The 24,328-nt window shown below is 43.4% G+C and overlaps 1 protein-coding gene across 1 annotated transcript in view; it reads right to left on the reverse strand.

The window, feature by feature from the left end:
* IL1RAPL2 (interleukin 1 receptor accessory protein like 2) overlaps positions 1-24,328 on the reverse strand; it is a 1,350,034-nt gene that overhangs the window by 272,174 nt on the left and 1,053,532 nt on the right. The window contains exon 5 of the mRNA XM_085606684.1: positions 19,315-19,444. Within this exon, the coding sequence (XP_085462810.1) occupies positions 19,315-19,444 (130 nt within the window). The remainder of the gene's footprint in view (positions 1-19,314; positions 19,445-24,328) is intronic.

Genomic DNA, 24,328 nt, shown 5'->3' on the forward strand with positions numbered 1-24,328 from the left:
TTGGTTGTTCTGATTTGGTTATGATAGTCCGTGATGGCTTGCTTGTAGGTGGAGTAGTTGTCAGTAGTCTTGGTGTTTCTCCAGTTCTTCTCTAGACATCTGCAGGTGTGCCTGAGTTCTTGGAGATCGGTAGTGAACCAGTCTGCTTTTCTGGTACGCTGTTTGCCGGGGTTCCGTAGCGGGGCGAGTTTGTTCGCGCAGCTGGAGATCCAGGTGTGAAGTCCAGTGGCTGCTATGTTTGCGTCGGGTGTCTCGGTGGGTGTGTCTAGGGTGAAGGCGGAGTTTAGTTGCTCGTCGGTAACCTTGCTCCAGTTCCTTCGTGGTGAGTGGGGGGCTGATTTTGGCGCCTTGGGATTGTCGACGGTGAAGTGCACGCAGTGGTGGTCGGTCCATGGTGGTTGCTTTGTATGGCTGAAGTGAATGCTGCTACCTGCCGCAAAGATGGGGTTGAGGGTGTATCCTGCTCTGTGTGTGGGTGCAGTGACGAGTTGGTTGAGTCCAATGCTGGCGAGGTTGCCCCAAAGGATGGTGGACTTGGGGTCGCTGAGGTTGTCGAGGTGGTAGTTGAGGTCTCCGATGAGTATGTAGTTCATTGATGCGATGGCGTGGGGTGCGATGAAGTCTGTGATGGTGGTAGGGAAGGGTGTCCGGGGGGTCTGTAGATGAGGGTTTCCTAGAGTGTGGTGTTAGGGGCTTATCTGGATCTGGAAGTGAAGGTGTTCGTTGGAGGGGAAGGTTTCACTGGATATGGTGAGACGGAGGGAGCTCTTGTGTGCAATTGCGAGGCCTCCTCCTGGGAGGTTGGGGCGGTCCTTCCTCTGGATCTTGTATCCATCCAGGATGGTGGTGTTGAGGTCAGGGGTAGAGGCGGCGTTGGTCCAAGTCTCCCTGAGGAAGGCAATGTCGGGGGAGAGTCAAGTAGGTCCCAGATATTTGTGACGTGTTTGTGTACAGAGCACACGTTGAGGAGGATGCAACTTAGTGCGTGGTCAGTGCCGGTGTAGGTGGTGCCGGAGGTTGGGGTGGTGGTGAAGGTCCGGCGGCATTGGCGGCAGGAGAACTGGCCGTGGGTCGAGCTCAGTGAGGCCTGTTGGCAATCTCCATGTCATCTGGGGTTGAGTGCGAGGAGAGAGTTGTCATTGTAGCGGTGGAAGGTATTGGATCCAGGGTTCCTGGCGCTGTTCACGGTTGGGAAGCGGACGGGCGCAGATGGCCTTGCTTTATGCGCGCCTTTGGCGCGCCAGTGGCTCGACCGCACAGCGGCCGCCATTAAGTAGGGGAGGGGGTGGGACTGGAGGTAGGGAGGCAGGAGTGGGAGCTGTGTCGGGGGAGGGGCCACCGGGGCAGGAGCGGCGGGAAAAGGCTGCCTGAAAACACACACATTTACAACCCCCTACTAACATTAAGGCTTTCTGTGTTTTATAAATCAATAGTCTTTTAGACCACATGAGTTGCTAAGCTGTCTGGGAGGCAGGAGTGAGGTGTTGTGATCAGCAGCACAGTGTTGGTAAAGGGGACCCCGAGTTGACATTTCGAGATGCCAGTTGTCCTTTCACAGTCGAGGGCGATAACTTCTTTCTTATGGGGTCAAAAACAAATTACTTTTGAGTTGTGTAATAATAATGCATTATATTTATGAACAACAACGATTTTCAGTTTGCAGTGTGTGCTACGTGAGCGATCAAAATTATAGCAAACAGGTTACATTTGTTGAGACTTTGCTATGTCAATAGAGTGACACTTCTAATGCAAATTAAATGGTTTTCATTTTAAAAACAAAAGCTTGAGCGATGCTTTGGAAAAAGTAAATTAAACACATTTCTCAAAGCACCACATTAGGGAACATTCATCAATGTTTATGGAACAGATGAAAGAATAAACCATTAGCTATTGATAGGGCAACTTCTAAAATGAAACTCATAAGTGAAAATTATACATTTCTTTGGCGATGCAACCAGAAAATCATTGCTCACTTTGGCAAATACACTGTAATAACCAACCCAGAGGGCAAAAGTACGTTCTCTTCATTTCTCAGCCTCGGGTCGATACACATGACATTTTATATGAAAATGAGGAGAGGTAAGTTGTGATTTCTTTGTCGGGAAAAATGCCTTGAGGTGAAATCTATTTTATAAGGTCATATTGTTATATTAGTGAAATTGACTTTATAATGTCAACCCTATATACGGTATCTCTCTCTCACTCTCTCTCTCTCTCTCTCACTGTTTCTCTTTCTCTCTGTGATTGACAAACAACTTCTAAATAAAAAAGTTCCTCTGATTTGCGTTTGGCATTGCAAGTTTCAAGCAGATCCATCAAGCACGAGTCAGAAAATAGAGGGAGAGCAGGGTCCCAAAAATGACATTTCCCATTTCAGTTCCTCCTCTGATACAGAAAATAATGCTGAACAGAATTTAATCGAAATGGTTTTAAATACACAATAAAAAATAAAAAAACACATATCTCCCGGTTGGCCAGCTGGATGGCCGCCGCCGCCTCTCCTATGTCCTCTTCCTGGCTTCTTCAAAGAAGCAGAAAGCAGGAGGACCAGGGTTCCCATGCTCCCCGCAGCCAATCACAACAATGCAATGCAGCGTTGTGATTGGTCTGAGCGCCGTGTTCTCCATGCAGGCTGTAATGCAGCCTGCATGGAGAAGGGGGAAAGTGCGCATGACTGGTTTGGGTGGCCAGAGAGGGCTGACCAAACATTGCGCACTTAGGAGGGTTGTACCCTCCTCCCCTGCTCTTCAGCCCCACCTGTCCCCTCACGCAAGCTGCCGCAGCAGGAGGGTGAAATAAAATGATAATAACATTAGTTATTATCATTTTATTTTTTCCTTTCTTTTGCTGCTCCAAGGCAGTGGGGCAACGCTCCTCCGCCTTAGTGAAGGAGGAGCCACTGGTAAAACGTGACTTTTCAATACCAGGACGCCTCCTCTGGGGGTAACAGGCGTGCTCTACAAATTGAAATCACAGCAACATAACAACATTATGAATGGCCAACTACAACTTCAGAAAAAACATGGCCACCATTACAGAATGCAGTGACAGGAGGATCCACAATCCTGAAACAAAATGTAAGTAAAATATATTTTGCTATACGATGTGAATGTAAATGTATAGGAGGTGGGGAGGGTTTGGGGACAAAAAAAAAGAATAAATAAAAATTAAATAGACTTACCTTAACGCCGCCGCTATCTCCCGCCACATCACGCTCTTCATGCTTCTCGCATGAAAGCGGATTCAGGATTGGCCTGAGTGCCGGCAACTTGCACTCACAGGCAGACTGGGAGCCTGTGCCTGCTCTCTCCGGCCCCAGCAACGCAGCTGGGGCTGGAGTAATCTTCACTGCACATGAGGGTTTAGCCAGCCTCAAACAGCTGGCCAAACCTCATGCCCAGTGAAGGGAGTCTCCACCACTCCCCCACCAGCAGTAACATCCCTTAACCCGCACCCAAGACTCATCAGACTCCTAGGGGTGGGTCCAGGGGATTAAAATAAAACAATAATAAAACAGGTTTAAAACCTGTTTCATGCTTTTTTAATTTCCTGGTGGTGGCAGGGGGGGTGGCGCTCCTCTGTGCTAATGGAGCGGCCTTGGACATTGGATGGAACTTCTGCTGTGTCCCCAGTCACAGAACCAGATCCACAGCCACTGTGAAGGCCCATCATGAGTACAAGTGTCAGCGAGGCACAGCTGTTGCAAGGCATACCAATGCAGGCTGGGTGCAGGGCTAAACCAAATCTTGTAGGCCAACTCTTGCTGCAAACGACCAAAGGCCATGGACAACAGTGGTTGGCTGTCTGTAATGGACTGGGTGCAAGAAACTGTTGGGTATGGTATATGATCAAAAAACCCTGAACAAATCATTGAAAAAAACCCTTTAAGAGTACCCTTGGTTATAACACCTGTGTTTAAAATTCACTGAAATAAAGCAAAGTTAAAGTGCAATTATGGGTACGAATTAAAACCGACTAAAACACTAAAAATTGAAAGCTATGGTTAGGACAACAATTTATAAGGCACACAACACCCATACATACCATAAACCAAATGCAGTGTTTCGGACCACACAATTTTTTAATTAATTACGAACAAGACATAAAAGCACACTGCAATCAAACCAATAAATAATGACACACTCATAGTCAATCTTTCATATTGTTAAGGACAACATGGTATGCAATCTCATCTGTAAGATTATTTACAATTTTTTTATTACATCTGTCACATCAAGGGTGGGGTCATGGGCTTTGCGTGTCATATGCAAGTTGACCAGTGCCCAACCCCCTGTGTGGGGCCAAAACTCACTGCTCAAAGAGGTTGGCTCACAAAACTTGGCATTTGGCAAGGTCCTTTTGTAACACTTTTGTACTCTCAGGCTCTGGTTTGAATCCTCAAACCCATGGCAAGCTTCCTGTTCAAGTACTGAGAAACCATGAACTTCCAAACGATAAAGCATGGGTTGGTGAAACTTACCCCGTGTTTATGTTACTCTGGCACAAAGCCTGCACTATACCTTTTATATCTCAGTGGTGGAAAACGTCACCTATGTTGAAAAGTTACTAGTAGTAACTTCAAACTATTAAGATCAATTTTAAAAAAATCCCACTTAATGTAAAATGTTTCTATGTACTCATTATGTATGGCAATTACAATAAATTGAGTAAAATTAATTTAATTATGTTGTAATAAATGATGGTTATTTGTATTTGTAAATTAAAAAGGTAACAATATGTTATCACAAATAATAATTTGTTATTTATATATAATCTTTTGAACATTAAATTACATTTATATATATTTTTTAAAAGTCAAAATAAATCAATACATTTTAACATTATTTCTTATAGAGTCCTTTTTTTTAAAGTCCTAGCCTCAATTGCTTTCTATGGTGCATGTTGCAGTGCCAGTAATCAGCCATGTTTGGTTCTCCAGGTCTGAGCTGGAGCACATTTACCTCTGTTTCAGGTCCTTTTTGCCGGTGGCAACTTTACACTCTTTTCAGGGGGCAGAGACATGCAAGTCTACACTTTGTAGTATATTTACCCTCGGAAATGGTTACTAGTCAAAAGTAGTAAATTTACTGCAAAGTTTAAGACTAAATCTCACCCCTCCAGACTCCAACGCTTTCCATGCTGTTGTTTAGATTGGAGTGGAATGATTAACCTTACATCTTTGGAATCCACCACTTTGCCTACTGTTGTATATGACGGAGTGGGAATAGTATATTGAGATATTTCAAGGTACATACTTTGTGTAATGTTTGTAAATTATTATGTATAATAATTTATTTTACTATTGTTATTTTAAATTCTCAGTTTTAATCATGGTTATTAATGTATTGTTAGGAGAATGTTTTCTTTTGAATTGAATTTACTTATAATTATTGTCTTTTTTTCATTATTATTATTTTATGTATGTGTATGTTTTTAATATTGTGTTTGTGGTTGATTATGTTATTTAAATAATTTTAGATAATACATTTTGCTCACTCTTTAAAAATGAATATATTTATATATGTGTGTTTTTATATATTAAAAAGCTTGGGTTATTTTGTATATTTTACCACAACGTTTATCAATATTTCCCCATGCAAGCATGCTGCACTATACAGCACACAATTTAAAGTTTATCCAGGCATTGTATTCTATACAAGAACGGACCCTTCCATTACAAAACGTATGTTTTTTATAAACAGTTTTTATTGAAGCATCTTATTACAAAGGACATATATTATATTTTTGTGCATTGTTTCATTATTCATCAAAACACAAGACACAAAATGAAACGTTCTTTCATACGTACATTACAAAAAATGTAATCACAACAAAAGAATTAAATGGGTCATTTCTCACCTATACCGGCCATTTCATAAACAACAGGTAGTGTGTCTAACTACTTAAAATCTGTCATCCAGCTAGAGGTACCCAGAGTGAAAACAGGTTTGAGACCAAGTATGCGTTCCATCGAGCCTCTTACTCTCAAATGTTATAAACAAAGTCCATCTTGTGTTGGCACCTCCTGCGCAAATACAGATTGACGCATTTCAGCCTATTCCCTTTCTCTAGGCCTCTTCAGGACCAACGGGAAACAAGCAACCATATTCAAGGAGTTAATCCATCTATTCAACTTGAGACTAAGGGGCTTATTACAGTGTCAGGCGGACTTGCGTCGGCCGTACACTGTCACAGAAACGGGACTGCCTAATTAAGATGCGACTGCATACTCACGTTTCCCTATGGGACCATGTGTTATCGCCGTAAACCAGCCGTAGCACAAGCTCCCATAGGGTAATGGGAAGTTGTGTTCATTTCTGCACCGAGTGGCAAGGGTGCCTGCCACATGGTGCAGGGAACTTGGCCCCCAACCAGAGGCCGCAAACAGAAGGGAGCCCTGCTAGGGCCCGCCAAATACAGTTTCTGACAGGCTTTCCATGTCGGAAAGCCCAGCATGGAAAGCCTGCCGTAAACCGTGCATTGTACTCCGGATGGCGTAAAATGCCATTCATATGGATTACGGGCCGATTTCCGACTGGCCAACGGGCTTCTTGAGCCTGACGGAATCTAGCCAGAATGACCGGCCAGTTTCACTTCTGTCCACCTAAAGTGTAACTAGGCAGTTGGAAGTGAAACCAAAGATCTTGGTCGGAAAGTCTGTGACCTAAGGTCAAAGGCTTTCCGACCGAGATCGTATTCGGCTCCTTAGTTGCCACAAGTGTACACACGACAACAGTTTTGTGCGCGATCTTACTCTTAGTGCCTAAAAATGAAAATTAAGGAGCAACACAAAGCATAAGCTACAGGTCTACATCTGAATAAACATAGAGGGAAATCCCTTCTTTCCCTTGCTCGAACCAAGCTGGCTTCTTACTTGAAAGATTTATCATCACGCTTAATACACTCAGGATCTCTGTCGTTCATCCTTGTTGATGTAGATCAATCGAACCCTCCATCTCTATGCTATATTCCTAGTGCCGAGTCTAGCATAGAGAGCCTCTGAAAACCTTGTGAAGAGGATGCTGTGTACTGTGCTGTAAGGCTGTGAACACTTGCTTCTAAAAGATGGATATCTGAATGGTCTTTGTGTTTAGCCATCTTAGAATCTGCCATCATTTTGTTTCAAAAGGTTGCCTTTCTGGCTGCCCATAACGCCATTTGAGAGTCTACCAAACCCTCACCAAATGTGATTATGTAGCTGTTCTTTACCCTTGGGCAACCTGTGGGCAAATACCTTCATCTGCCATCTGCTCAGGGGCGGCACTATTCATCCTATATCAAGGCCCAATAGAACTGGGCTTTGGTCCACATGGCCTGCCTCCAGGATACTGCAGTGAGTAATGTACAATAGTAGCTGTCCGTGATCAGGTAATATTCTATAAGAGATCGGATTCCATAAGAACAAGAGAAAAATGTATATTCTTTGTTGCTCTGGAGTAGGAAGCACCAGATGTCCACTAATGCATGGTCCTCTACAAGGTCTCCTTTACGAGGTCTCTGAGTAGGGCCCTACAATTTTAGTTCTCTCCATCCCCACCCCCAGTCCTGTCTAGAATCAGGTTAGAAGTCAAAATTCCGCATCAGAAAACACGCTTTATCTGTAGTGGGTTCTAATATTGAGCCACAACGATGGTCCTGTCCAAGATCCATAGCTTATCCAAAACCCTCTTCTCTTCATTTTTCAAAGTATTAAAGTTTTGCACGAGAGACCCTTCATGATAAGGATTGCCACTCCATATTTTTCAAGCACCTACTCTAGTAGGAGGCCTCGCCTTGATCATTGACTGAGCTGCTACTACCAATGACTGTGCCCTCCCATTCCCGTTTGAGTTTTGATGATTCTGCCTGAGATAGATGGGTCTCCAGCAACAGGGCTTTGTCTGCATATTTCATATGGTGGCAGTGTGGGATCTTCTTCAGTTTGATGTAATGAGACATGCTGTTTATGTTCATGGAAATCAGGGTCAATGGTGAGGGCAATATCTCATAGTATGCAATAAACTCTGGAGATGACCAGTGAGGAGCTAAAACAGAGGAAGCAGGTGACTCACTGCAGGAAGGGGAAGGGAGGAAAGGATGCATCAACACGTCCTCAAATGTTGTGAAGGAAGAGGGGATTACATGCCAAACTTGTCTGTGCTTTCTCTGGGGGGCGTAATGCTCAGGTTCCATCCAATGAACAGTCGGGTAGTGATATGCTACTACGAGGGAGGGAAGGAGTGAGTGAATGTAGGAGACTTGCAGGGAGAGAATATCTAGTGGGAGTAAAAGTGGGGTATGGACCCCAAGGAACAGATTTTCGACCAACATCCAAGGTTTCAAATCCGACTGCCGTATTACAATGACGGTGGTCGCTTTTGAAAACGTCCGGTCAATCTGACTGGCTTCCAATTGTCTCAAGGAGCCAGCCAGTCGGAACTGCAACATAATCCCTAATAGACGGCGTTTCTGCCGTTGGAATTATGACATGTAAAGCCTGTCGGAAAGCAACTTTGGGGGCACCTAGCAGGGCCCCCCTTCTTCCGGGGCCTCCATTTGGTGGCCAAGGGGCCACCTATAGTGCCCCCCTGTAAATCCCTGCACATATGGCAGGCACTGTGAGGTGCTAGCCCTCGGGACATACCACTCAGTAATATTGAAGAGAGTTTAGCCCACATCAATAAATCAGCCTCAGCTGCTATTGAACTGATTGCCCCACTGAAAACATGTTCAAATAAATCCAGACAATACCAGGCAGTGTGGTTTACTCCCGAACTTCATGAGGTAAAAAGCCACTATAAAAACTTAGAAAGAAGATGGTGCCAAACCCATCTTAAAGTTGAGAGGTCAGCCCTCACACTTATCACAAAAACTTAAAGCGGACTCGAAAAACCTATATAGCTCAACAACTTAGCCAAGCTGAAAACACCCCCAAAGCCTTGTACCAAATTTTGAAAGCTTTCACTAGTCCCAAAGCCTGCGAATTGGAAGAAAACGTTTCTCAATCTCTCTGCGATAAAATAAGTGCTTTCTTCATAGAGAAAATAGACACCATCTGTAATAAGATCGCCACAACTAGTTTTCCTCTGCCGGCAGACAGCATAACAGTATCTCCTCCTAGCACAAGGCAAAAAACACTGTTGAATTTCCCCCTTTTATCGCGGGAAGAGACTGAAACATTAATGTGCAAGGTAAAATCTGGCTCTCCTCTCGATGTCCTACCTTCAAGAATGCCAAACTCTCTTGCCAAATGACTATCAGAGACCAACTGTTCTCTATTGAACCTATCTCTGAAGGAAGTCCACCTACCTTCAAAATGGAAGGCGGCTCAGATCATCCCAATCCGAAAAAACACCAAAGAGTCCATGGAAGACCTCTCAAACCTCCGCCCTATCTCCCTCCTACCTTATCTGAGCAAAGTTCTGGAAAAACATGTTAATATACACCTATCTTACCATATCGAATCGGCCGGCTACCTGGATCCATCTCAATCGGGCTTTCGGCCTAAACATAGCACGGAAACTGCCCTGGTGGCCGTTACCGATAACATCAGGCTTGCACTAGATCAGGGCCAACCCACCCTCCTGATGTTATTAGGTCTTTCCGCCGCATTCGATACGGTCGACCACCAGACTCTGCTCAGAAGACTGAGGGAAGCCGGGATTGGGGTAGGGGCACTGCAATGGATGACTAGTTTCCTCTCCAATCGTACCCAGACCATTAACCTGGGCCCAGATCGGTCCAAAACTAAATAACTGACTAAGGGAGTACCTCAAGGCTCATGTTTAAGCCCAACCATGTTTTACATCTACATTGCCCCCTTGGCTGCATTACTGAGGAACTACGGGTTCATCCCAATATCCTATGCAGATGACACCCAACTTACCTTCTCCTTCAATAAGACATCCCAGACAGACCAAGCCTCCTTCTCTTCCGGCATGCTGGCCATCTTACAATGGATGAGAAACAACTTCTTACAGCTGAATGCCGGAAATACTGAAATCATGCTCTTCGGAGAGGCTCCACTATTATGGGCACCCAATCAGTGGCCTAAAGAGTTGGGAACTGCTCCACCACCAAAAACAACAGCAAAGAACTTAGGGGTGCATCTTGAACAGATTCTAAGAATGAAAGAGCATGTAACCCACACTGTTGGCTCATGCTTCCATGTGTTGGACCTGCTGAGAAGAGTTTTTCCCTATCTCCCCGATCCCATGCGAAAGACCCTTATTCAGACCATGGTGCTGAGTAAATTAGATTATTGTAACTCCTTATTTATCGCAGCTAACGAGTCCTTTCTAAACCGCCTTCAGGTGGTACAAAATACTGCAGCACGTTTAGTTTTAAATGCCCCTCACAGTAGGCCTGGGCTAAAAATCCGTTCCGCTCGCGGAAATTGCGATAATTTGACATTTTCGTGTTCCGCGAAGAGCACGAAAATGTAAAAATTTCCGCAATCCGCATTTTACCGGAAATTTTTTGCTTGCTCGCACTGTAAAATAATACATTCTTGCGTGCGCGCGATCGCCTTACCTGAATCCCTGCGTTCGCCGACAAGTTTTCCCGATCCGGTCGCGTTGGATTGTTGGTAGCCATTTGCGCTGTCTCGCGACAGTTCCCGCCCGCAGTAACATCATTCGTCGCACGATCACGTCTTTCTTCTCGTGATCATGCACCGCGAGACAAGTGAAAACAAGATGGCCGCACCCGCGAAACCACATAGGTAAGTTGGCGAGCCGCGACCACGCAGAACAGACCGCGAACGGATGGGAAAAAAACTTCCGCATCTTCGCGATATTTCCACGTGTTTTCGGAGATTTTTAACATTTTCGCAATAATTTGCGAAAGTGAATTTCGCAAATTCCGCCCACCCCTACCTCACAGATCAACTTCACTCCCTCTTCTACAACAACTACACTAGTTACCTGTGCGGAAACGTGTGAAGTTTAAGATCTGCTGCCTGACACACAAGGCAATATGGGGAAATGGACCCTCCTATCTGGAGGAGCGGCTCCATCAATATATGCCCCAAAGGGACCTGCGATCAGGCTTGAAATCCTTGCTCAAAATCCCCAGGATCAAAAAAGCACGAACAGGAGGAAAGGCCTTTTCATATCAGGCACCATTCATATGGAACCAAATTCCAATTGCCTTAAGAAGACAATGCCAAGACCACCTGAAATTTAGAAGGGCCTTGAAAACTGCCCTCTTTTAGATCAGCCCACCGTAACAACTTTCTTCTGCAAATCCATGAGCGCCGAGATACCCCTCAGGGGGTGATTCATGCGCTATATACGCTCACAAACTAAACGATGCAGGGATTTACAGTGACTACCATTTCTCTATGGGAGCTTGTGCTGTGGCCGGTTTCGGACCGCCGCACAAGCTCCAATAGGGAAATGGCAGTCTGTGACTGCTGCATGTGTGGTCGCATCATATTTGTGGTTTCGGAACCTGACCCGAGGTCAGTTGGTTCTGACACTGCAGGGATGCTTGTAAAAGGCAACTCCAACCGACATCCAAATTAGGGCCTTAGTTGTCCATAACCAATTTAAAATGGATCCCGTCTGGCAGAGTGCTACCTGTAAATAGATGTCAGATGTCTCTCCCAGGCTCTACATATATGCACATGTGAGTAAACATGCCACACACGACCTGCTGGGTGCTGTTTACCATAGCTATACCTATTAATGTTCCTTATTCTAAAAGTTAGGCACTGACAGTGCCAGCTAAAAACACGTTATTAACAAAAGCTCACAGTGAGTGTAACTCCATTAGGGAGAATCACTCACAGTACAGGTAAAAAACTAGAGATTCAAAACAAAACAACATTGGGGTTGGAGGTTGCGGCTAGGAATCCTCTTTTCTACATTCCAGAACCAGGCAGACCAAAATGATCTCTCAGAAAGTTCCAAAAGTCATAGCAAAGGTAAGCATTATTCATCTAGTAAAGCAAACATGCACTATGTAGCTAATGAGGGGAAGATTGAAAATTAAAAGAAAAAAAGACACCAGAAACATGATAATTACTCATGGAAATAAAACCCTCACATAAAAACCAGAAGTTGCCCAAATAAACACATTTTTGATATTTCTTGATAGAAAGATCATCCCTGATTTTTGAGGCTCACCAGATCTTAACTGTGGACCTCATTCACAAAGGTAAAACTTACAGGTTTGTGTAGGTTTACTATTGTTTGCTATTCAAAAAGGGATTTCTGAGTATTATCTTTACGAGTGCGGAGTCTCCAAACATAAAATGATCTATCTTTTGAGCAACCTCATGAATGTAGAAAAAATATTAAAATCTTAATAAACAAAAATATTATTTAATGTAAAAAAATTAATTTCAAGAACAAAAAACAATTAATCAATTTACGTAATTACTATTCCATGAAAGGTTGTCAATTAATAAATAATTGCTATTCAATTGTTAATTAATTAACTTCCCACCCAGTACCCCTACAAACATACCATTCCGCACCTAAAATAAAACAAACAAAAAATCTAGTCAATAACGTACATATTTAAAATGAATTAAATGATTAATTAACAATTAATGTTTATTTGTTAATAATTTATTGGATGGTATGTCTGTCTGAGCTGGGGCACTGAGGTTTTGAAATGCCCATTGGCCAAGCCAATAGTGAAACACCTTCTGTCCAATGATAAGTCTGCGGCCAATCCCACGCTACCTCCGTTCAGTGAAGAAGAAGGTGCAGTGATTAGCAACCACATGCAGCTTCGCCAGAAACAGAAGTGCTTATTTTAGGCTATGAGAGCAATGTTTTTCGCTTCACTTGCATGAAGCAAGACTGTTGATGTTACATAGCAATGGCATAATCAGGGAAGATCATCATGATCTTGATGCAGCCCATTTTTCTAACAGCCCCCAAAATGGCATCTCTGTTGTCATTATTTAGGTTCTTAACCCACTATTTGTCTTGAGGATGATCATGGAGGATGACACCTTGCCAGCAGTCTTTGGGTACACTCCACAACAAATAGGGAAGACAAACACTGAGGAGCGATATCAGTTTTTATCTATTCTTAAATATCGTGAGCAGTATTGTTGCCCTCAAGTCCCTCAGGTAGCATGATAATGCGTAAGTTATTATGTCAAGTGAGGTCTTCTGCCTTCCAAAAATCACACTCGTTCAGTAAAGTCCTACACCCAATGTCACATGGCCCATTGGGACATTGCCGTTTTTCACTAAGTTAGCATGAGCACGTTGCAGCTGGCCAGCTGCTTTGCATGCGTTACTACACGTCTTTACTTTTGCAAAAATTTCAATAACTGCTTTCACGTGAGAAATCATCGCTGTGTTCACTCTGTGCATGTTCTTGGGATTTTGACTAAACTTTATGTGCAAGGTCGAACAACAATGCCCCTTGTTATTTTCTTCAGGCCAGACCTTAGCCCTTAGACAAAACATTCAGATGCAGATGTTGTTTGGACAAATGTACTTGGGTTGTATTAGAATGCACAAATAGGTAACACTCACTTGGAGAGGGACCTTTCCAGGGAGAAGAGCGAGACAGCACCTATGATGTAGATCTACCATCTTTAAGCTAAGGTATGGGGTCTGCTGACAAAGCCCGGAGATCTTCTATAATATAATAATACTTCTTCCTAGCAAGGGGAGGGAGGTTACGCACTATAGTCTTTTCTCCATTGTCTTTCTATGATGACATCTCTCTTCATGCTATATGGACTAGCTGCTATGCTGACGGTATTTGTACTATGCATTTTCCTGCATGTTGTAGCACGTATACTGCATGTTAGAGCAACTTAGTTAAAATAAATAATTTAAACTGTTCCGTGTCTCTGTCAAATTTTATTGTGGACAAGAACAAGAGTACGAGCGAAAGGGTGTGTCTTGTTACCGCGATTCTTGAGAGATAATGAAGTGTTGTGTTCTGGGGTGTCTATTTATTTGCTTCTCTGTGAGTGAGTAGGAGAGCAAGTGAGACACTATAGCTAGTTGGTCCAGGGTTTGTGGGTACTAAGGTAGTAGGAGGCCCCAGTCCCTATACACCAAGGTCCCATATTCCTGCGCATAGTTCTGTATTTGTTCAGAATCCCTGCAACACCAACACACCAAGTTATCCACAATTCTGTGAGCACTTGTGGCATGAGCAGAGAATAGGGGCCAAATTCCAGGCTCCTATCCTGCCATCATCATCAGCCTACTCTCATACCCCAAATAGGCATTTCTCATCACCCTGCAGGTGCCTAGCCAGCACCTACCATAAGCTGCGGAGAAAGGGCCACGGGTCTCTTCATGTGGCCCAATCCAATCCGTTTATCTGGTCGGTAGTCTCGAGCCCTTATGGAGGCAGATATCCCTGATCACCTCAATGGCATCGCAATCTTCCCCACTGTGCCTCCATGGGGTGCCTCCACCGCATCAAGGCCCAGATGCAGTGCGGATGAGCTCTCAGGCAGCTTTCCTCCACAGTGGCAGGCTTCCTCCCTTTCCTCTCTGTGTCAGCGTCTCACCCCTAGTCACTGAAGCATGCCCGGGACTCATCTGTCACAGGGTGTGCAATCCCGTGGTAGATGAAGGCGGAAGTTGTGGGCCTGGCGCGGACCTCATTCAGTTGATAGCCATGCCCCCTTTACAATCTAGATACACAAAGACATTTTCAGCTCATCTTCAGTTATTCAGGTTTAAGAGGTTACATTTTGGCATATGCTCATCTGCAGAGATATTTGAAGAAATTGAAGATATGTGATAAGACCAGCAAGAAACTTCCTATTTGAATAACCCAAAAGAAACAAGATCAAGTTTTTAATGAAGTATGTCAACATTTGGTAGCTGAACATTGGTAAATGAAAAATCTGAAAATTGGAGTTGTCTTTTTATGGACACATCTTTTTCAAAAAAGGGATGAAGCCGCAATTAGACCAATTTCACCAGAGAGGTAGCTGTCGGCCCACAAGGAGACCTTTTTTTGTAATTTGGTGTAAATCCATTTGGTAGTTACAAAGTTATAAAAGAAAAAAAGAAGTATAGATATCTAGGGACGTGGACCCTCTGTGGATCCCCCGCTGTGGAGCCGCAAAGTCGGCCGTTACCATCAATGCCGTGATTGTCTGACCACAACCTGACCAGGAGGTTGCAGCTGCCATTTTAAGTATCAGGGAATGGTTCTGGTGTCTTAAATGTTTCTGGAAAGTGATTAAAGGTATAAGGGTAGAGGGAACTATGTTGGGTGTGCAATTGAGTCATATCGGTTTTTTTCCACTTCAAGAATCCGGAGATTCCCCGCGAGGCGAGGCTCGGTGCCCCATGTAAATCCACAAATGATTTGCGAATCTTGGCGCACTTTGGGGGAAAAAACACTTTCAGACTCACTCAGACACTCACACAGGTACTCTTATGCCCATTTACATACCCACCCAGGCAGTCACATCCCCACTCACAGACCTACACAGGCATTCCCACACCCGCTCACAGAGCCATGCAGGCACTCTCAGACCCACCACATACCCACATAGGCCCTCACACACCAACTCAACAGATGTATGCAGGCATTGACACACCCACTCACATACCCATGCCGGTACTCATATACCCACTTACATACCCATGTATGCACTTACCCACCCACACAGGCACTCACATACCCACTCACAGTTCTATGCTGGCACTTTTACACCCACTCAGAGTCCCACACAGTCATTCACACACCCACTCACAGACCTATAAAGGAACTCATAGACTCACTCACAGACTCAAAAAGGAACTCAAACACTCATCAACAGACCTACTCAGGCAGTCACACAGTGGCTGACAGCCCTACACAGCTACTCACACACCCATTCACTGCCCCGCACATCCACTCTTAAACCCACCTACTCACAGACCCACACAGCCACTCGCACACAGGCAGACTCACACCCACTCAGCTACTCACACATCGACTCACAGACCCATGCAGGCACTGACAGTCCCATTCACAGACCAACACAGGCACTCACATGCCCAGTCACAAACCCATGCAGCTACTCACACACCCACTCACAGACCCATCCAGCCACTCAGACATCCAGTCACTGACCCATCCAGCCACTCATACACCCACAAAAACACTAACATACCCACTCAACAAACTATACAGCCACCTACACACTCACTCTCAAATGTTACAGGTTACAGTTGGGAAATTCAATTTAAAATACGTACCCTCCTACATTAACCACCACTTGACCTTCCACCAGCTAACCAGACAACTCTGATCTGCCTCCCCCTTGCACATGTCCTACCTAGCTGCCATGTTCCGGAACTACCTCCCACTTCACCTCTGAAACTCCCATTCACTCGCCAACTTCAGAAAGGGAATCAAGATCTGGCTCCTTGACTAAGGTTCTCTACAACTTCAGCACCTGGTTACTCCCCGAGATGATAAGCTGTACTATATAAATACCGATTGATTGATAGAAACTCATTGAAAAAAACAAAGGTTACAGGGTTGTTATAGTTAGGAAAAAAACACACACAAAACATAGAAATTCACTGCAAAAACCAAAGGGCACAGGGACGTTATAACTAGACACTTGCACAAAACCATAGAAATTCAGCAGTTATAGTTACCTGAGCTAACTAGAACTGACACCTCTGCAATGCACTGCTTATGGCCTCACCTATTACATCATTCATGACATGGTCACTGACATCACTGATGACATCTCATATGACATCACTCATGACATCACTGATGAAATAATCCAGTGAGTGTGAGTGTTTCTTAAAGGTTTCTGTCACTGAAACAGATACACTGAGCAACTGCATAAGTTAAATTAGTATTTTTTTGTACTACTAACATATGTTATCTGAGTAGCCGTGTGATTCTTTGTATCAGTGTGTAAATCGGTGTGAGTGGGTGTGAGTGTGTGAGTGTTTGTATGGATCTGTCACTGGGTGTGTGAATGGGTGAGTAGGTCTGTCAGTGGGTGTATGGCTATATGAGTTTGTCAATGAGTGTGTGAGTGGTTTTCTGGGTATGTGAGTGGCTGTATTAGTCGTTGTATGTGTGTGTTAGTGGGTTATTGAGTGGTTGTGTGACTTGGTATGTGAGAAATTCTTAATGGGGTGAAATAAAGAATTTCTGGAACTCATATTTTGGAATACTACTCTATAAGGAAATTCAGCTAATACTGCAGTCCCTTGTTAGAGGCAGATGGGTTATTGTCTACAGGTGATGGAACTGGTGATAGAACAAGAGTGATTATTCTTGGTATCCTCTTGCCCTCGACAGCTATGACTTTACTCTTATCAGCCTGGACATTGAATGTTACTGCTCCACAGACAAACATGACAAAGGGTATAGCATTAGTAACTTAGGCATTCAGATGCTTAGTGACCCTTAAGGCCTACAACCACCACTGGGCATCTTTGCATTCCTGTAAAGGGCAAGAATTATCTAGGGTGACACCCAGATGAATATACGATTTTGCATCGCGGTCTTCACACCGCGATACCTTTACAACGCAGGCATTACAATGCAAGCCATTACAATGACTTGCGCTGGATGGCGCTGGACTTAGAAATAGTATGATTTGCTATTCTAACTCCAGCCTATGTTACAGTAGGGAAGGTGTTGGAATAGTAAACCATACTATTGCTTAGCTTAGAGTGCCAACCAGCGCAAGTCATTGTAATGACTTGCGTTGTCATGCCCGCATTTTAAAGGTATCGCGGCGTGAAGACCGCGATGGAACCGATGTTTCCCCACCCAGATAATTCTGGATTTAATAACCTGGTGAACTGATTAAGGAATTAAATCACCCATTCTGTGAGTTCAGGTGATGTCCTTCTGCGAATTTATGGGTCCTTTGAGACATTAATCATAGAGCCATTCATTTATTTAGCAGTTCCCCAAGTGTTTTCAATTGTTTGGGGCAGTAGTGGGCTTTACTTCTCTTTCCTGGTGGAATTGGTCACTTCATATGTGACTTAGCTGGTGACTCTTTTAAAGCCACCAGTTTGAAATTGCTTAATAATAAAGCTAGGTTTCTAGTCACAGTTCCTACAACGAGGCACCTGAGATAATTACATTCCTTGGTGACAAGACAATTTTGTAACACAATTGGAGTTTCGTCTTTATGATATCTCCTTATTCCCACAGTTTGCAGATATTGTGCTCCTTTCTTTTTTCTGATCCAGCTACAAAACAGAAATCCCAATTTCACACTTTAGATATCCACAAACCTGTGAAAGCCTCCCTAGTTATATGTTTTTCACTTTGAGAGCATGTTACTAAATTATGTCCAAGCTAGGCAGTGAATAGGTGGATCGGGACAGTGATTATGATGGTGTGCAAGTTGTTGAATTGGATGTGACCAGGTAAAATCATGGGTCATTAAAATAGTTGAAAGATAGCTTCTCTTGGCATGAGACATCATCTTTCCTCTTGGCCATCCACTAAAGTCTCCAACATTTGTTTGTTTTTTTAGTTATTTTCAACTACAACAGATTTAAGATTGTTGTGAACATGCATAAATGATGTGTGAATGATAGCTGTGGCTTTGATGGTTGTTTGTCACTAATCAGGCTGGCCTTGGGTTTTCCTCACAAATGTAAGGACCCAGATGTGAAAGAGGAGGAGGATGTAATTATTTCTTTACCTATCAGAAAAGTCATTAAGTCTCAGACCTTACAAATTCTTCTCACCCCCTCCAGTGTAGAATCATGGCTTCAATGAAAGGAGGCTTTGGTGGTAAGGGCGCTGGCCATCCTCTGTGCAGTAAGTTGCATGTCTAGTGAGGTGGTTCACCTCCTGTTTAAAAGTACTTGGGTGATGAAGATGGGCACCCACGGTAACATGTTTATAATAAAATTGTTTACGGCTCACCTAGACAGTTAGCCATCAAATACATTGAAACAGATGCTGCTGTCCAACTAGCATAGTTATTTATTATTCTACTTTTTGGCTCCTTTCTAAACCTTTATGCACTGCTAGATCCATTGGTAAGTGTGCCTTTTCATTACTACCTCCCTCCCTATTCTGGGCTCATGCTCTTGACTATGATTATTAACTACCTACTGATCTTCTACTACACAAAAACACTTCGATTGACGACCTTACATATTTTACTTCACGTTCTATGCATTATATCATCATGGAATTTACTTTTTTCCTTTCCACGTTTGGGGGCATCATGGATGAAGTATATGTAATGCATCTATGATGCACTTTTATTACTTAATGTAAGTGTACCATGAATTTGTGTCTACCTATAAACCTGATGTCGAACAATTTCATATCTGCTTAATTGCACTTTTTCTAAAGTGGCAGATTATGTCAAGACTAGACACATTTCCATACCTGATTACACCTTCTTTAATGTGGCCTTCCAGTTCTTCAATAAACTTCTCGCCTCTCATCCAGTAAATAATCGGGCCGGATTCTCCACTAAATCCAAAGAATGCTCTGCAGGCAATATTTACTGGGCTACCTGGAAATCAAAGAGGAAAAAGGTCAGGTTGACTAAATACGTATGGGAAAAAAAACAATTCAACAGGTCATTTCAATATATTTTTACAATGGTCTAAGGAATGTTCATAGTTTGTTGGCCAATCGGATACTTTAGAAAGGCGAGCCTGTTCCATTAGCATTAATTAATATTTTAGTGGGCAATGTCATTGAGGTAATTGCCCTTCTTTCCTTTTAAGCTAACTCTCCTTTAACCTAGTAAATGTCATTTGGGTTGTGGTCTATTAGCTCCCAATGATGCCATTTTAAATATTCACTTATACTGTAGTAAATCTTCTGGTCGTACAGCAATACACAATCAGAAAGCGCGACAGGACAGAAAAATGGGGCGGGAGCAGAGCGGCTATTCATATGTGCTTTTTGAAAAGTTTGCAGTAAGCCCTTCCCCAGGCCCATCATTCCTCCATCTAAGAGACTGCTGAGACATGCTTCAATGAGTCCAGATTTAACAGAATTTTGTTTAGCTATTACTTCGTCACACCAAGACACAATTTCTTGATCAGTTGTTGCAGGGATTCTGCTTATACACAGAACTATGCGTAGAACCCCAGGACCTCAGTGAGTTGTGGTGTACCAGAAACTCACCTCAGAACCCAGAACCCAGTATCCGGCTAGCATAAGTGTCCCATTCGTTATCCGAGATTTAGCTCGGCGGTCCCAATGAAAAGACAACCCAGAACAAGCGACTCAGTACATACTCAGGAATGGTGGGAATCGGAAATACCTGTTCGTATATTATTCTCACATCAGTCCACAACAAGAATCAACAGAGACACGGTGAAAATAAAAAGAGTTTATTTTTATAGACCACGTGTCCTAAGATGCAGTACTTTGGCTAATACAAGCAGACAAATGATTAAAATCAAAACCATCAACATAGTTACAATTCCATAGAATATAAAAGGGGTGATCATGTTATAATGACAGTGGATACTACCACCTTCCCTTTACTAAGAAGCTAATATTATTATTAGACTAACAGAAGGTCTCTTAGGCTTGAATAGGGGACCCCATACCTCAAAGATCAGCTTAGTGAAATCACATCACAGGAGCATCAGGAGTCTTCTCGCAGGAAGGCTCGTCTTCGGTCTGAATAATAAACATGATGTCTGTGATATTAAAAGCACCAACTTTCAGGTATGTGCAGCTGCTCGTGTGTTATGACTAAATAGTGGGTCGATCAACCTAGAGTGGAAAACATGTATTGTCTAACAACTCAGACTGTTTGTCACATCGTGTGCAGACCAAGGTCGCTGCGCAGAGCTCGGGATGGTAACAACAGATTGCTCTCGTGTGAGGCAAAACTCGAGTCAGCAGTTTGTTTAAGCAATAACATGTGAACGCAGTGTCGTGTGCAAAAGCAGCAAGATGGCTTTCTAACTTCTGACGTGGTTATGCTAACTTAACAATGTATGTACGTATTAAGGAAGTCCTTACTACATGCCCCCTTGATCGAAGCACTACTTAGTATGCAAGAAAAGAGAGAACGCAGAGTTCAAGCGCGACAGAGCAGAACAAGGCGTATCCAATTTAAAAAACACTGGTCAGTTCAGGCAAAGTCCGAATAGGAAAAAACCAAAAGTGGAAAGAAAAAACAAAAAACCTCAAACGTGCCGTGGGGGGTGAGAAAATGAAAAAACGCCTCACCGGGCAGAAGTGCAGACGTACAGGGACAGTTCAAGACACGTGAGGAAAACACAGTGGACGATAGTTCACTCAATCCATGAAAGTATATGCAGCATATGTGGCCACTGCTTCCAGCAGAAAATCATTGGCACGGCCACTGAAGGTTTCAGCCATCCAGTTAAGCAAAGAAAAGGAACATACATGTTCTTCTATTAGCGGAGCCTCTAGCACCATCAGAGGGCAACCAGCGTGTACTTCCAAATAACTCATATCCAAGAAGTCATATGCCGCTCTCGCGATGTCCCAATTACCCAGGATACCATGCGCCGCACCGCAGGCCATAATCCGAACACCAGAACAGGCGGACTCGTGAGACACTAAGGGCCTCATCAGTCGATCATAATCCGGGTCCGGAGACACCATGTTGGTTAAGCACAAATCCATAGGCCTTTCAAAGGGACAATCTAGGCAGTGGAAGACAGGTTGCAAGCAGGTGAAGTAGGAATACCGGAAGGATAATCCATATGCCAGGCTCAAAGTCGCCAACGGCAGGACACCATAGTAATCAAGCATCCTGTCACGAAGAAGCTGCAGACGGGACAGGCTGTCGTGTGGCACAGAAAGAGCAGCCATTCCGCAAGATGAAAAGTAAAAGTAGCACACCTGCCACTAGCGCCAGAATTAAAGGAACACCTCCAAAGACGCTCAAGAAAATAGAATGAAAAAATGCCGGAATCACACCAAAAATAGTTTGGAAAGAGGTCACGAGGCCCGAGCCCACAAGTTTAAAAAAATGAGCCAAGCCAGTCGTGGACGAGGCATTGAAAATTGTTTGGATCAAAGCTCCAAAATGCAGGGGGAGGTCAGTATTCAAAAGCGCCTGTACCTCAGTGCGCGTATTTGCTACGTGAAGGACAAATGTTTCCCGGGAGGAAGTCAATGGCACCTCCTTTTGGGACAATAGCGCTCTTATTCTGCTCATCTTGTTGAACTCTGCTTTCAAGGTTGGAATCGAAGGCCAGATGGAAGCATCTAGCCTCCCATGCGGGGGAGGAAACAGGACGTTATTGCAGCAGACAACCCTCTGTGATACAGTTACTATATACGGGATCCCTACTAACATCCCGCAGCAAGCTTCATTGTTTAAAATTAAATAACTACCGTTTGCAAGCAGCGTGAAAGATGGCGTAATCACTGGTACCGGGATACCTTTGAGGACGCAGGCCAAATTCGGAGCGTGTACATTACAAGCTCTGTGCAATTGAATGTGCCTACATACAACAGAATGATCAGGTGACGTCGTACATTCTTCACCCTTCAGATAAACCTCAGTACCGTCTCTTGTACATCTATACGTAAAGGGGAGGGACCAGACTTCATGTATGAAAGCGGTACCCAGCTGTTCATATCTACCTAGAGCATAGTGTTTCATACAAGAGGTAAACTTAAAAAGTGCGAACGGGAGAGTTTTCAATCCGTGTAAGAGCCACACTGCGGAATCGACTTCCGCTACAGAGAAAGGTAACGGCTCCAATTTTTCAATATGTAGCAAGGAATATGTAGCATCCTTCATGGACATGAACTGCTGTTTGTCAGTAAGGTTAAAGGGAAGAAATAGTGATGATGTATTCAGATAGTCCCAAGGGACCTTCCCTGCCTTCAATGTTTGTAATGTCCATGCAAACTGCATAACAGAACGCAACTGGTTTTGACCATGATACAACACAGACATATCATCCTGTACAATATCCACAATTAAAGAAACAATATTATCTAATGTATAAATGCGAGAAGAAAGAGTGTTAATGCTGTTATCAATAACTGCTAATACTTTTTCCATATTAGCCTGATCAATAGCTCTCAATCTTGAAGCTGCCTCAATTTGCGACAGTTTCCATACTTCGTTGTAAATAGCATACGCCCATCTCTTGGATCTGCCACCCACAGGACCTTTAACAAAATCATTCAAATCTATTTTGTCATGTAATTTTGATAAATGAACTTTGACAGATGCCAAGGTGGAATGTCGCAGCCAGGACTGACATAATTTCCCTACAGAGTATGTAGTTACTGTATGTGACGACTCAAACCGGGGATCCACGCGATCATGAGTATACCCCGGTTTCAGTCCTAGAAAACGACGTTGACAGGTATCAGAACTGCTTTGCCAAATTAACCATCCCTCACTATTAAATTTCGAAATATTGAAAGATGAATTAGAAACTAATAACTGCAAAGCAGGAAGGGACAGATCTGTGTGATTATTCCAATTTGGGTAAGCACCCAGATCCGGCACGGAAGGCGAATTTAGTTTTTTAGAAGTGGCCAATCCGAAACAGGTGGTTTGGAAGATGGTTGCATTTAAAAACAACATATGATTTGGTACTAGACAGGCACGGTGTAAAGCTTCAGTTCCCTGAACCTGCCACGGTTTGGAACCCCAAACCGACTTAAGATCAATAGTAGCCTTCCATAGATCATAACCTTTGATTGACAACTCATCCATAAAGGACTTAGAATATAGCAATTTGGTGTGTGTCAGTCTAACCTTAGAGGCAGACTCAGGCTTAACTTTAAAATAAAAGGATGCCGGGGCTGAAACACTGAAATCAGTAAAATAAGTAAACTTATCAACTAATGTATGTGAACTGCCAAACGAGGGGGTGGGACAGTGTTCCCACTGGGTAAAATTTACAAAATTTCTAAACGTATTTGCTTTATGCAGGAAGTGATTGCCATAATGTTGAAAACAATACTGTTCTGCATAATTAGCCGCATTGTCATACAAATCCTCAGCATCAAAGGCGGCATAATATTTCAAATCTGAAAACAGTGCTTCAATGGCGTGTACATCCCAATCATCAGAACGTATGTTCTGTTTAACTACATCACCCATAGAAACACGAAATACATTAGGCACATTAATGACCTCTGTAGGCCCATGAATTTGAAATTTAACTGCATCCCATGCGATTCCATCCATGACGGGCCAGGCAGTAATATTCACAAAAGTCTGGTCCCTTTTCATGATGTGGGATGAGGAGTGGGGGGCCAAAGTTCCATTGATAAGTCTAATTGTCGATCTCTCTTTGAGATAATGGCCATCCACCAAACGGAAGAAAACTACAACAAATCCAATGGACATGAACAAAAAAATACTGAAAAGCAGCAACCAGATGTATGTCCAAGGGGCTATCAAAAAATTTCTCTTAAACCAACT

Source organism: Triturus cristatus, chromosome 5_2 (genome assembly GCF_964204655.1).
Source record: "Triturus cristatus chromosome 5_2, aTriCri1.1, whole genome shotgun sequence".
In the NCBI taxonomy this organism is placed as follows: domain Eukaryota; kingdom Metazoa; phylum Chordata; class Amphibia; order Caudata; family Salamandridae; genus Triturus; species Triturus cristatus.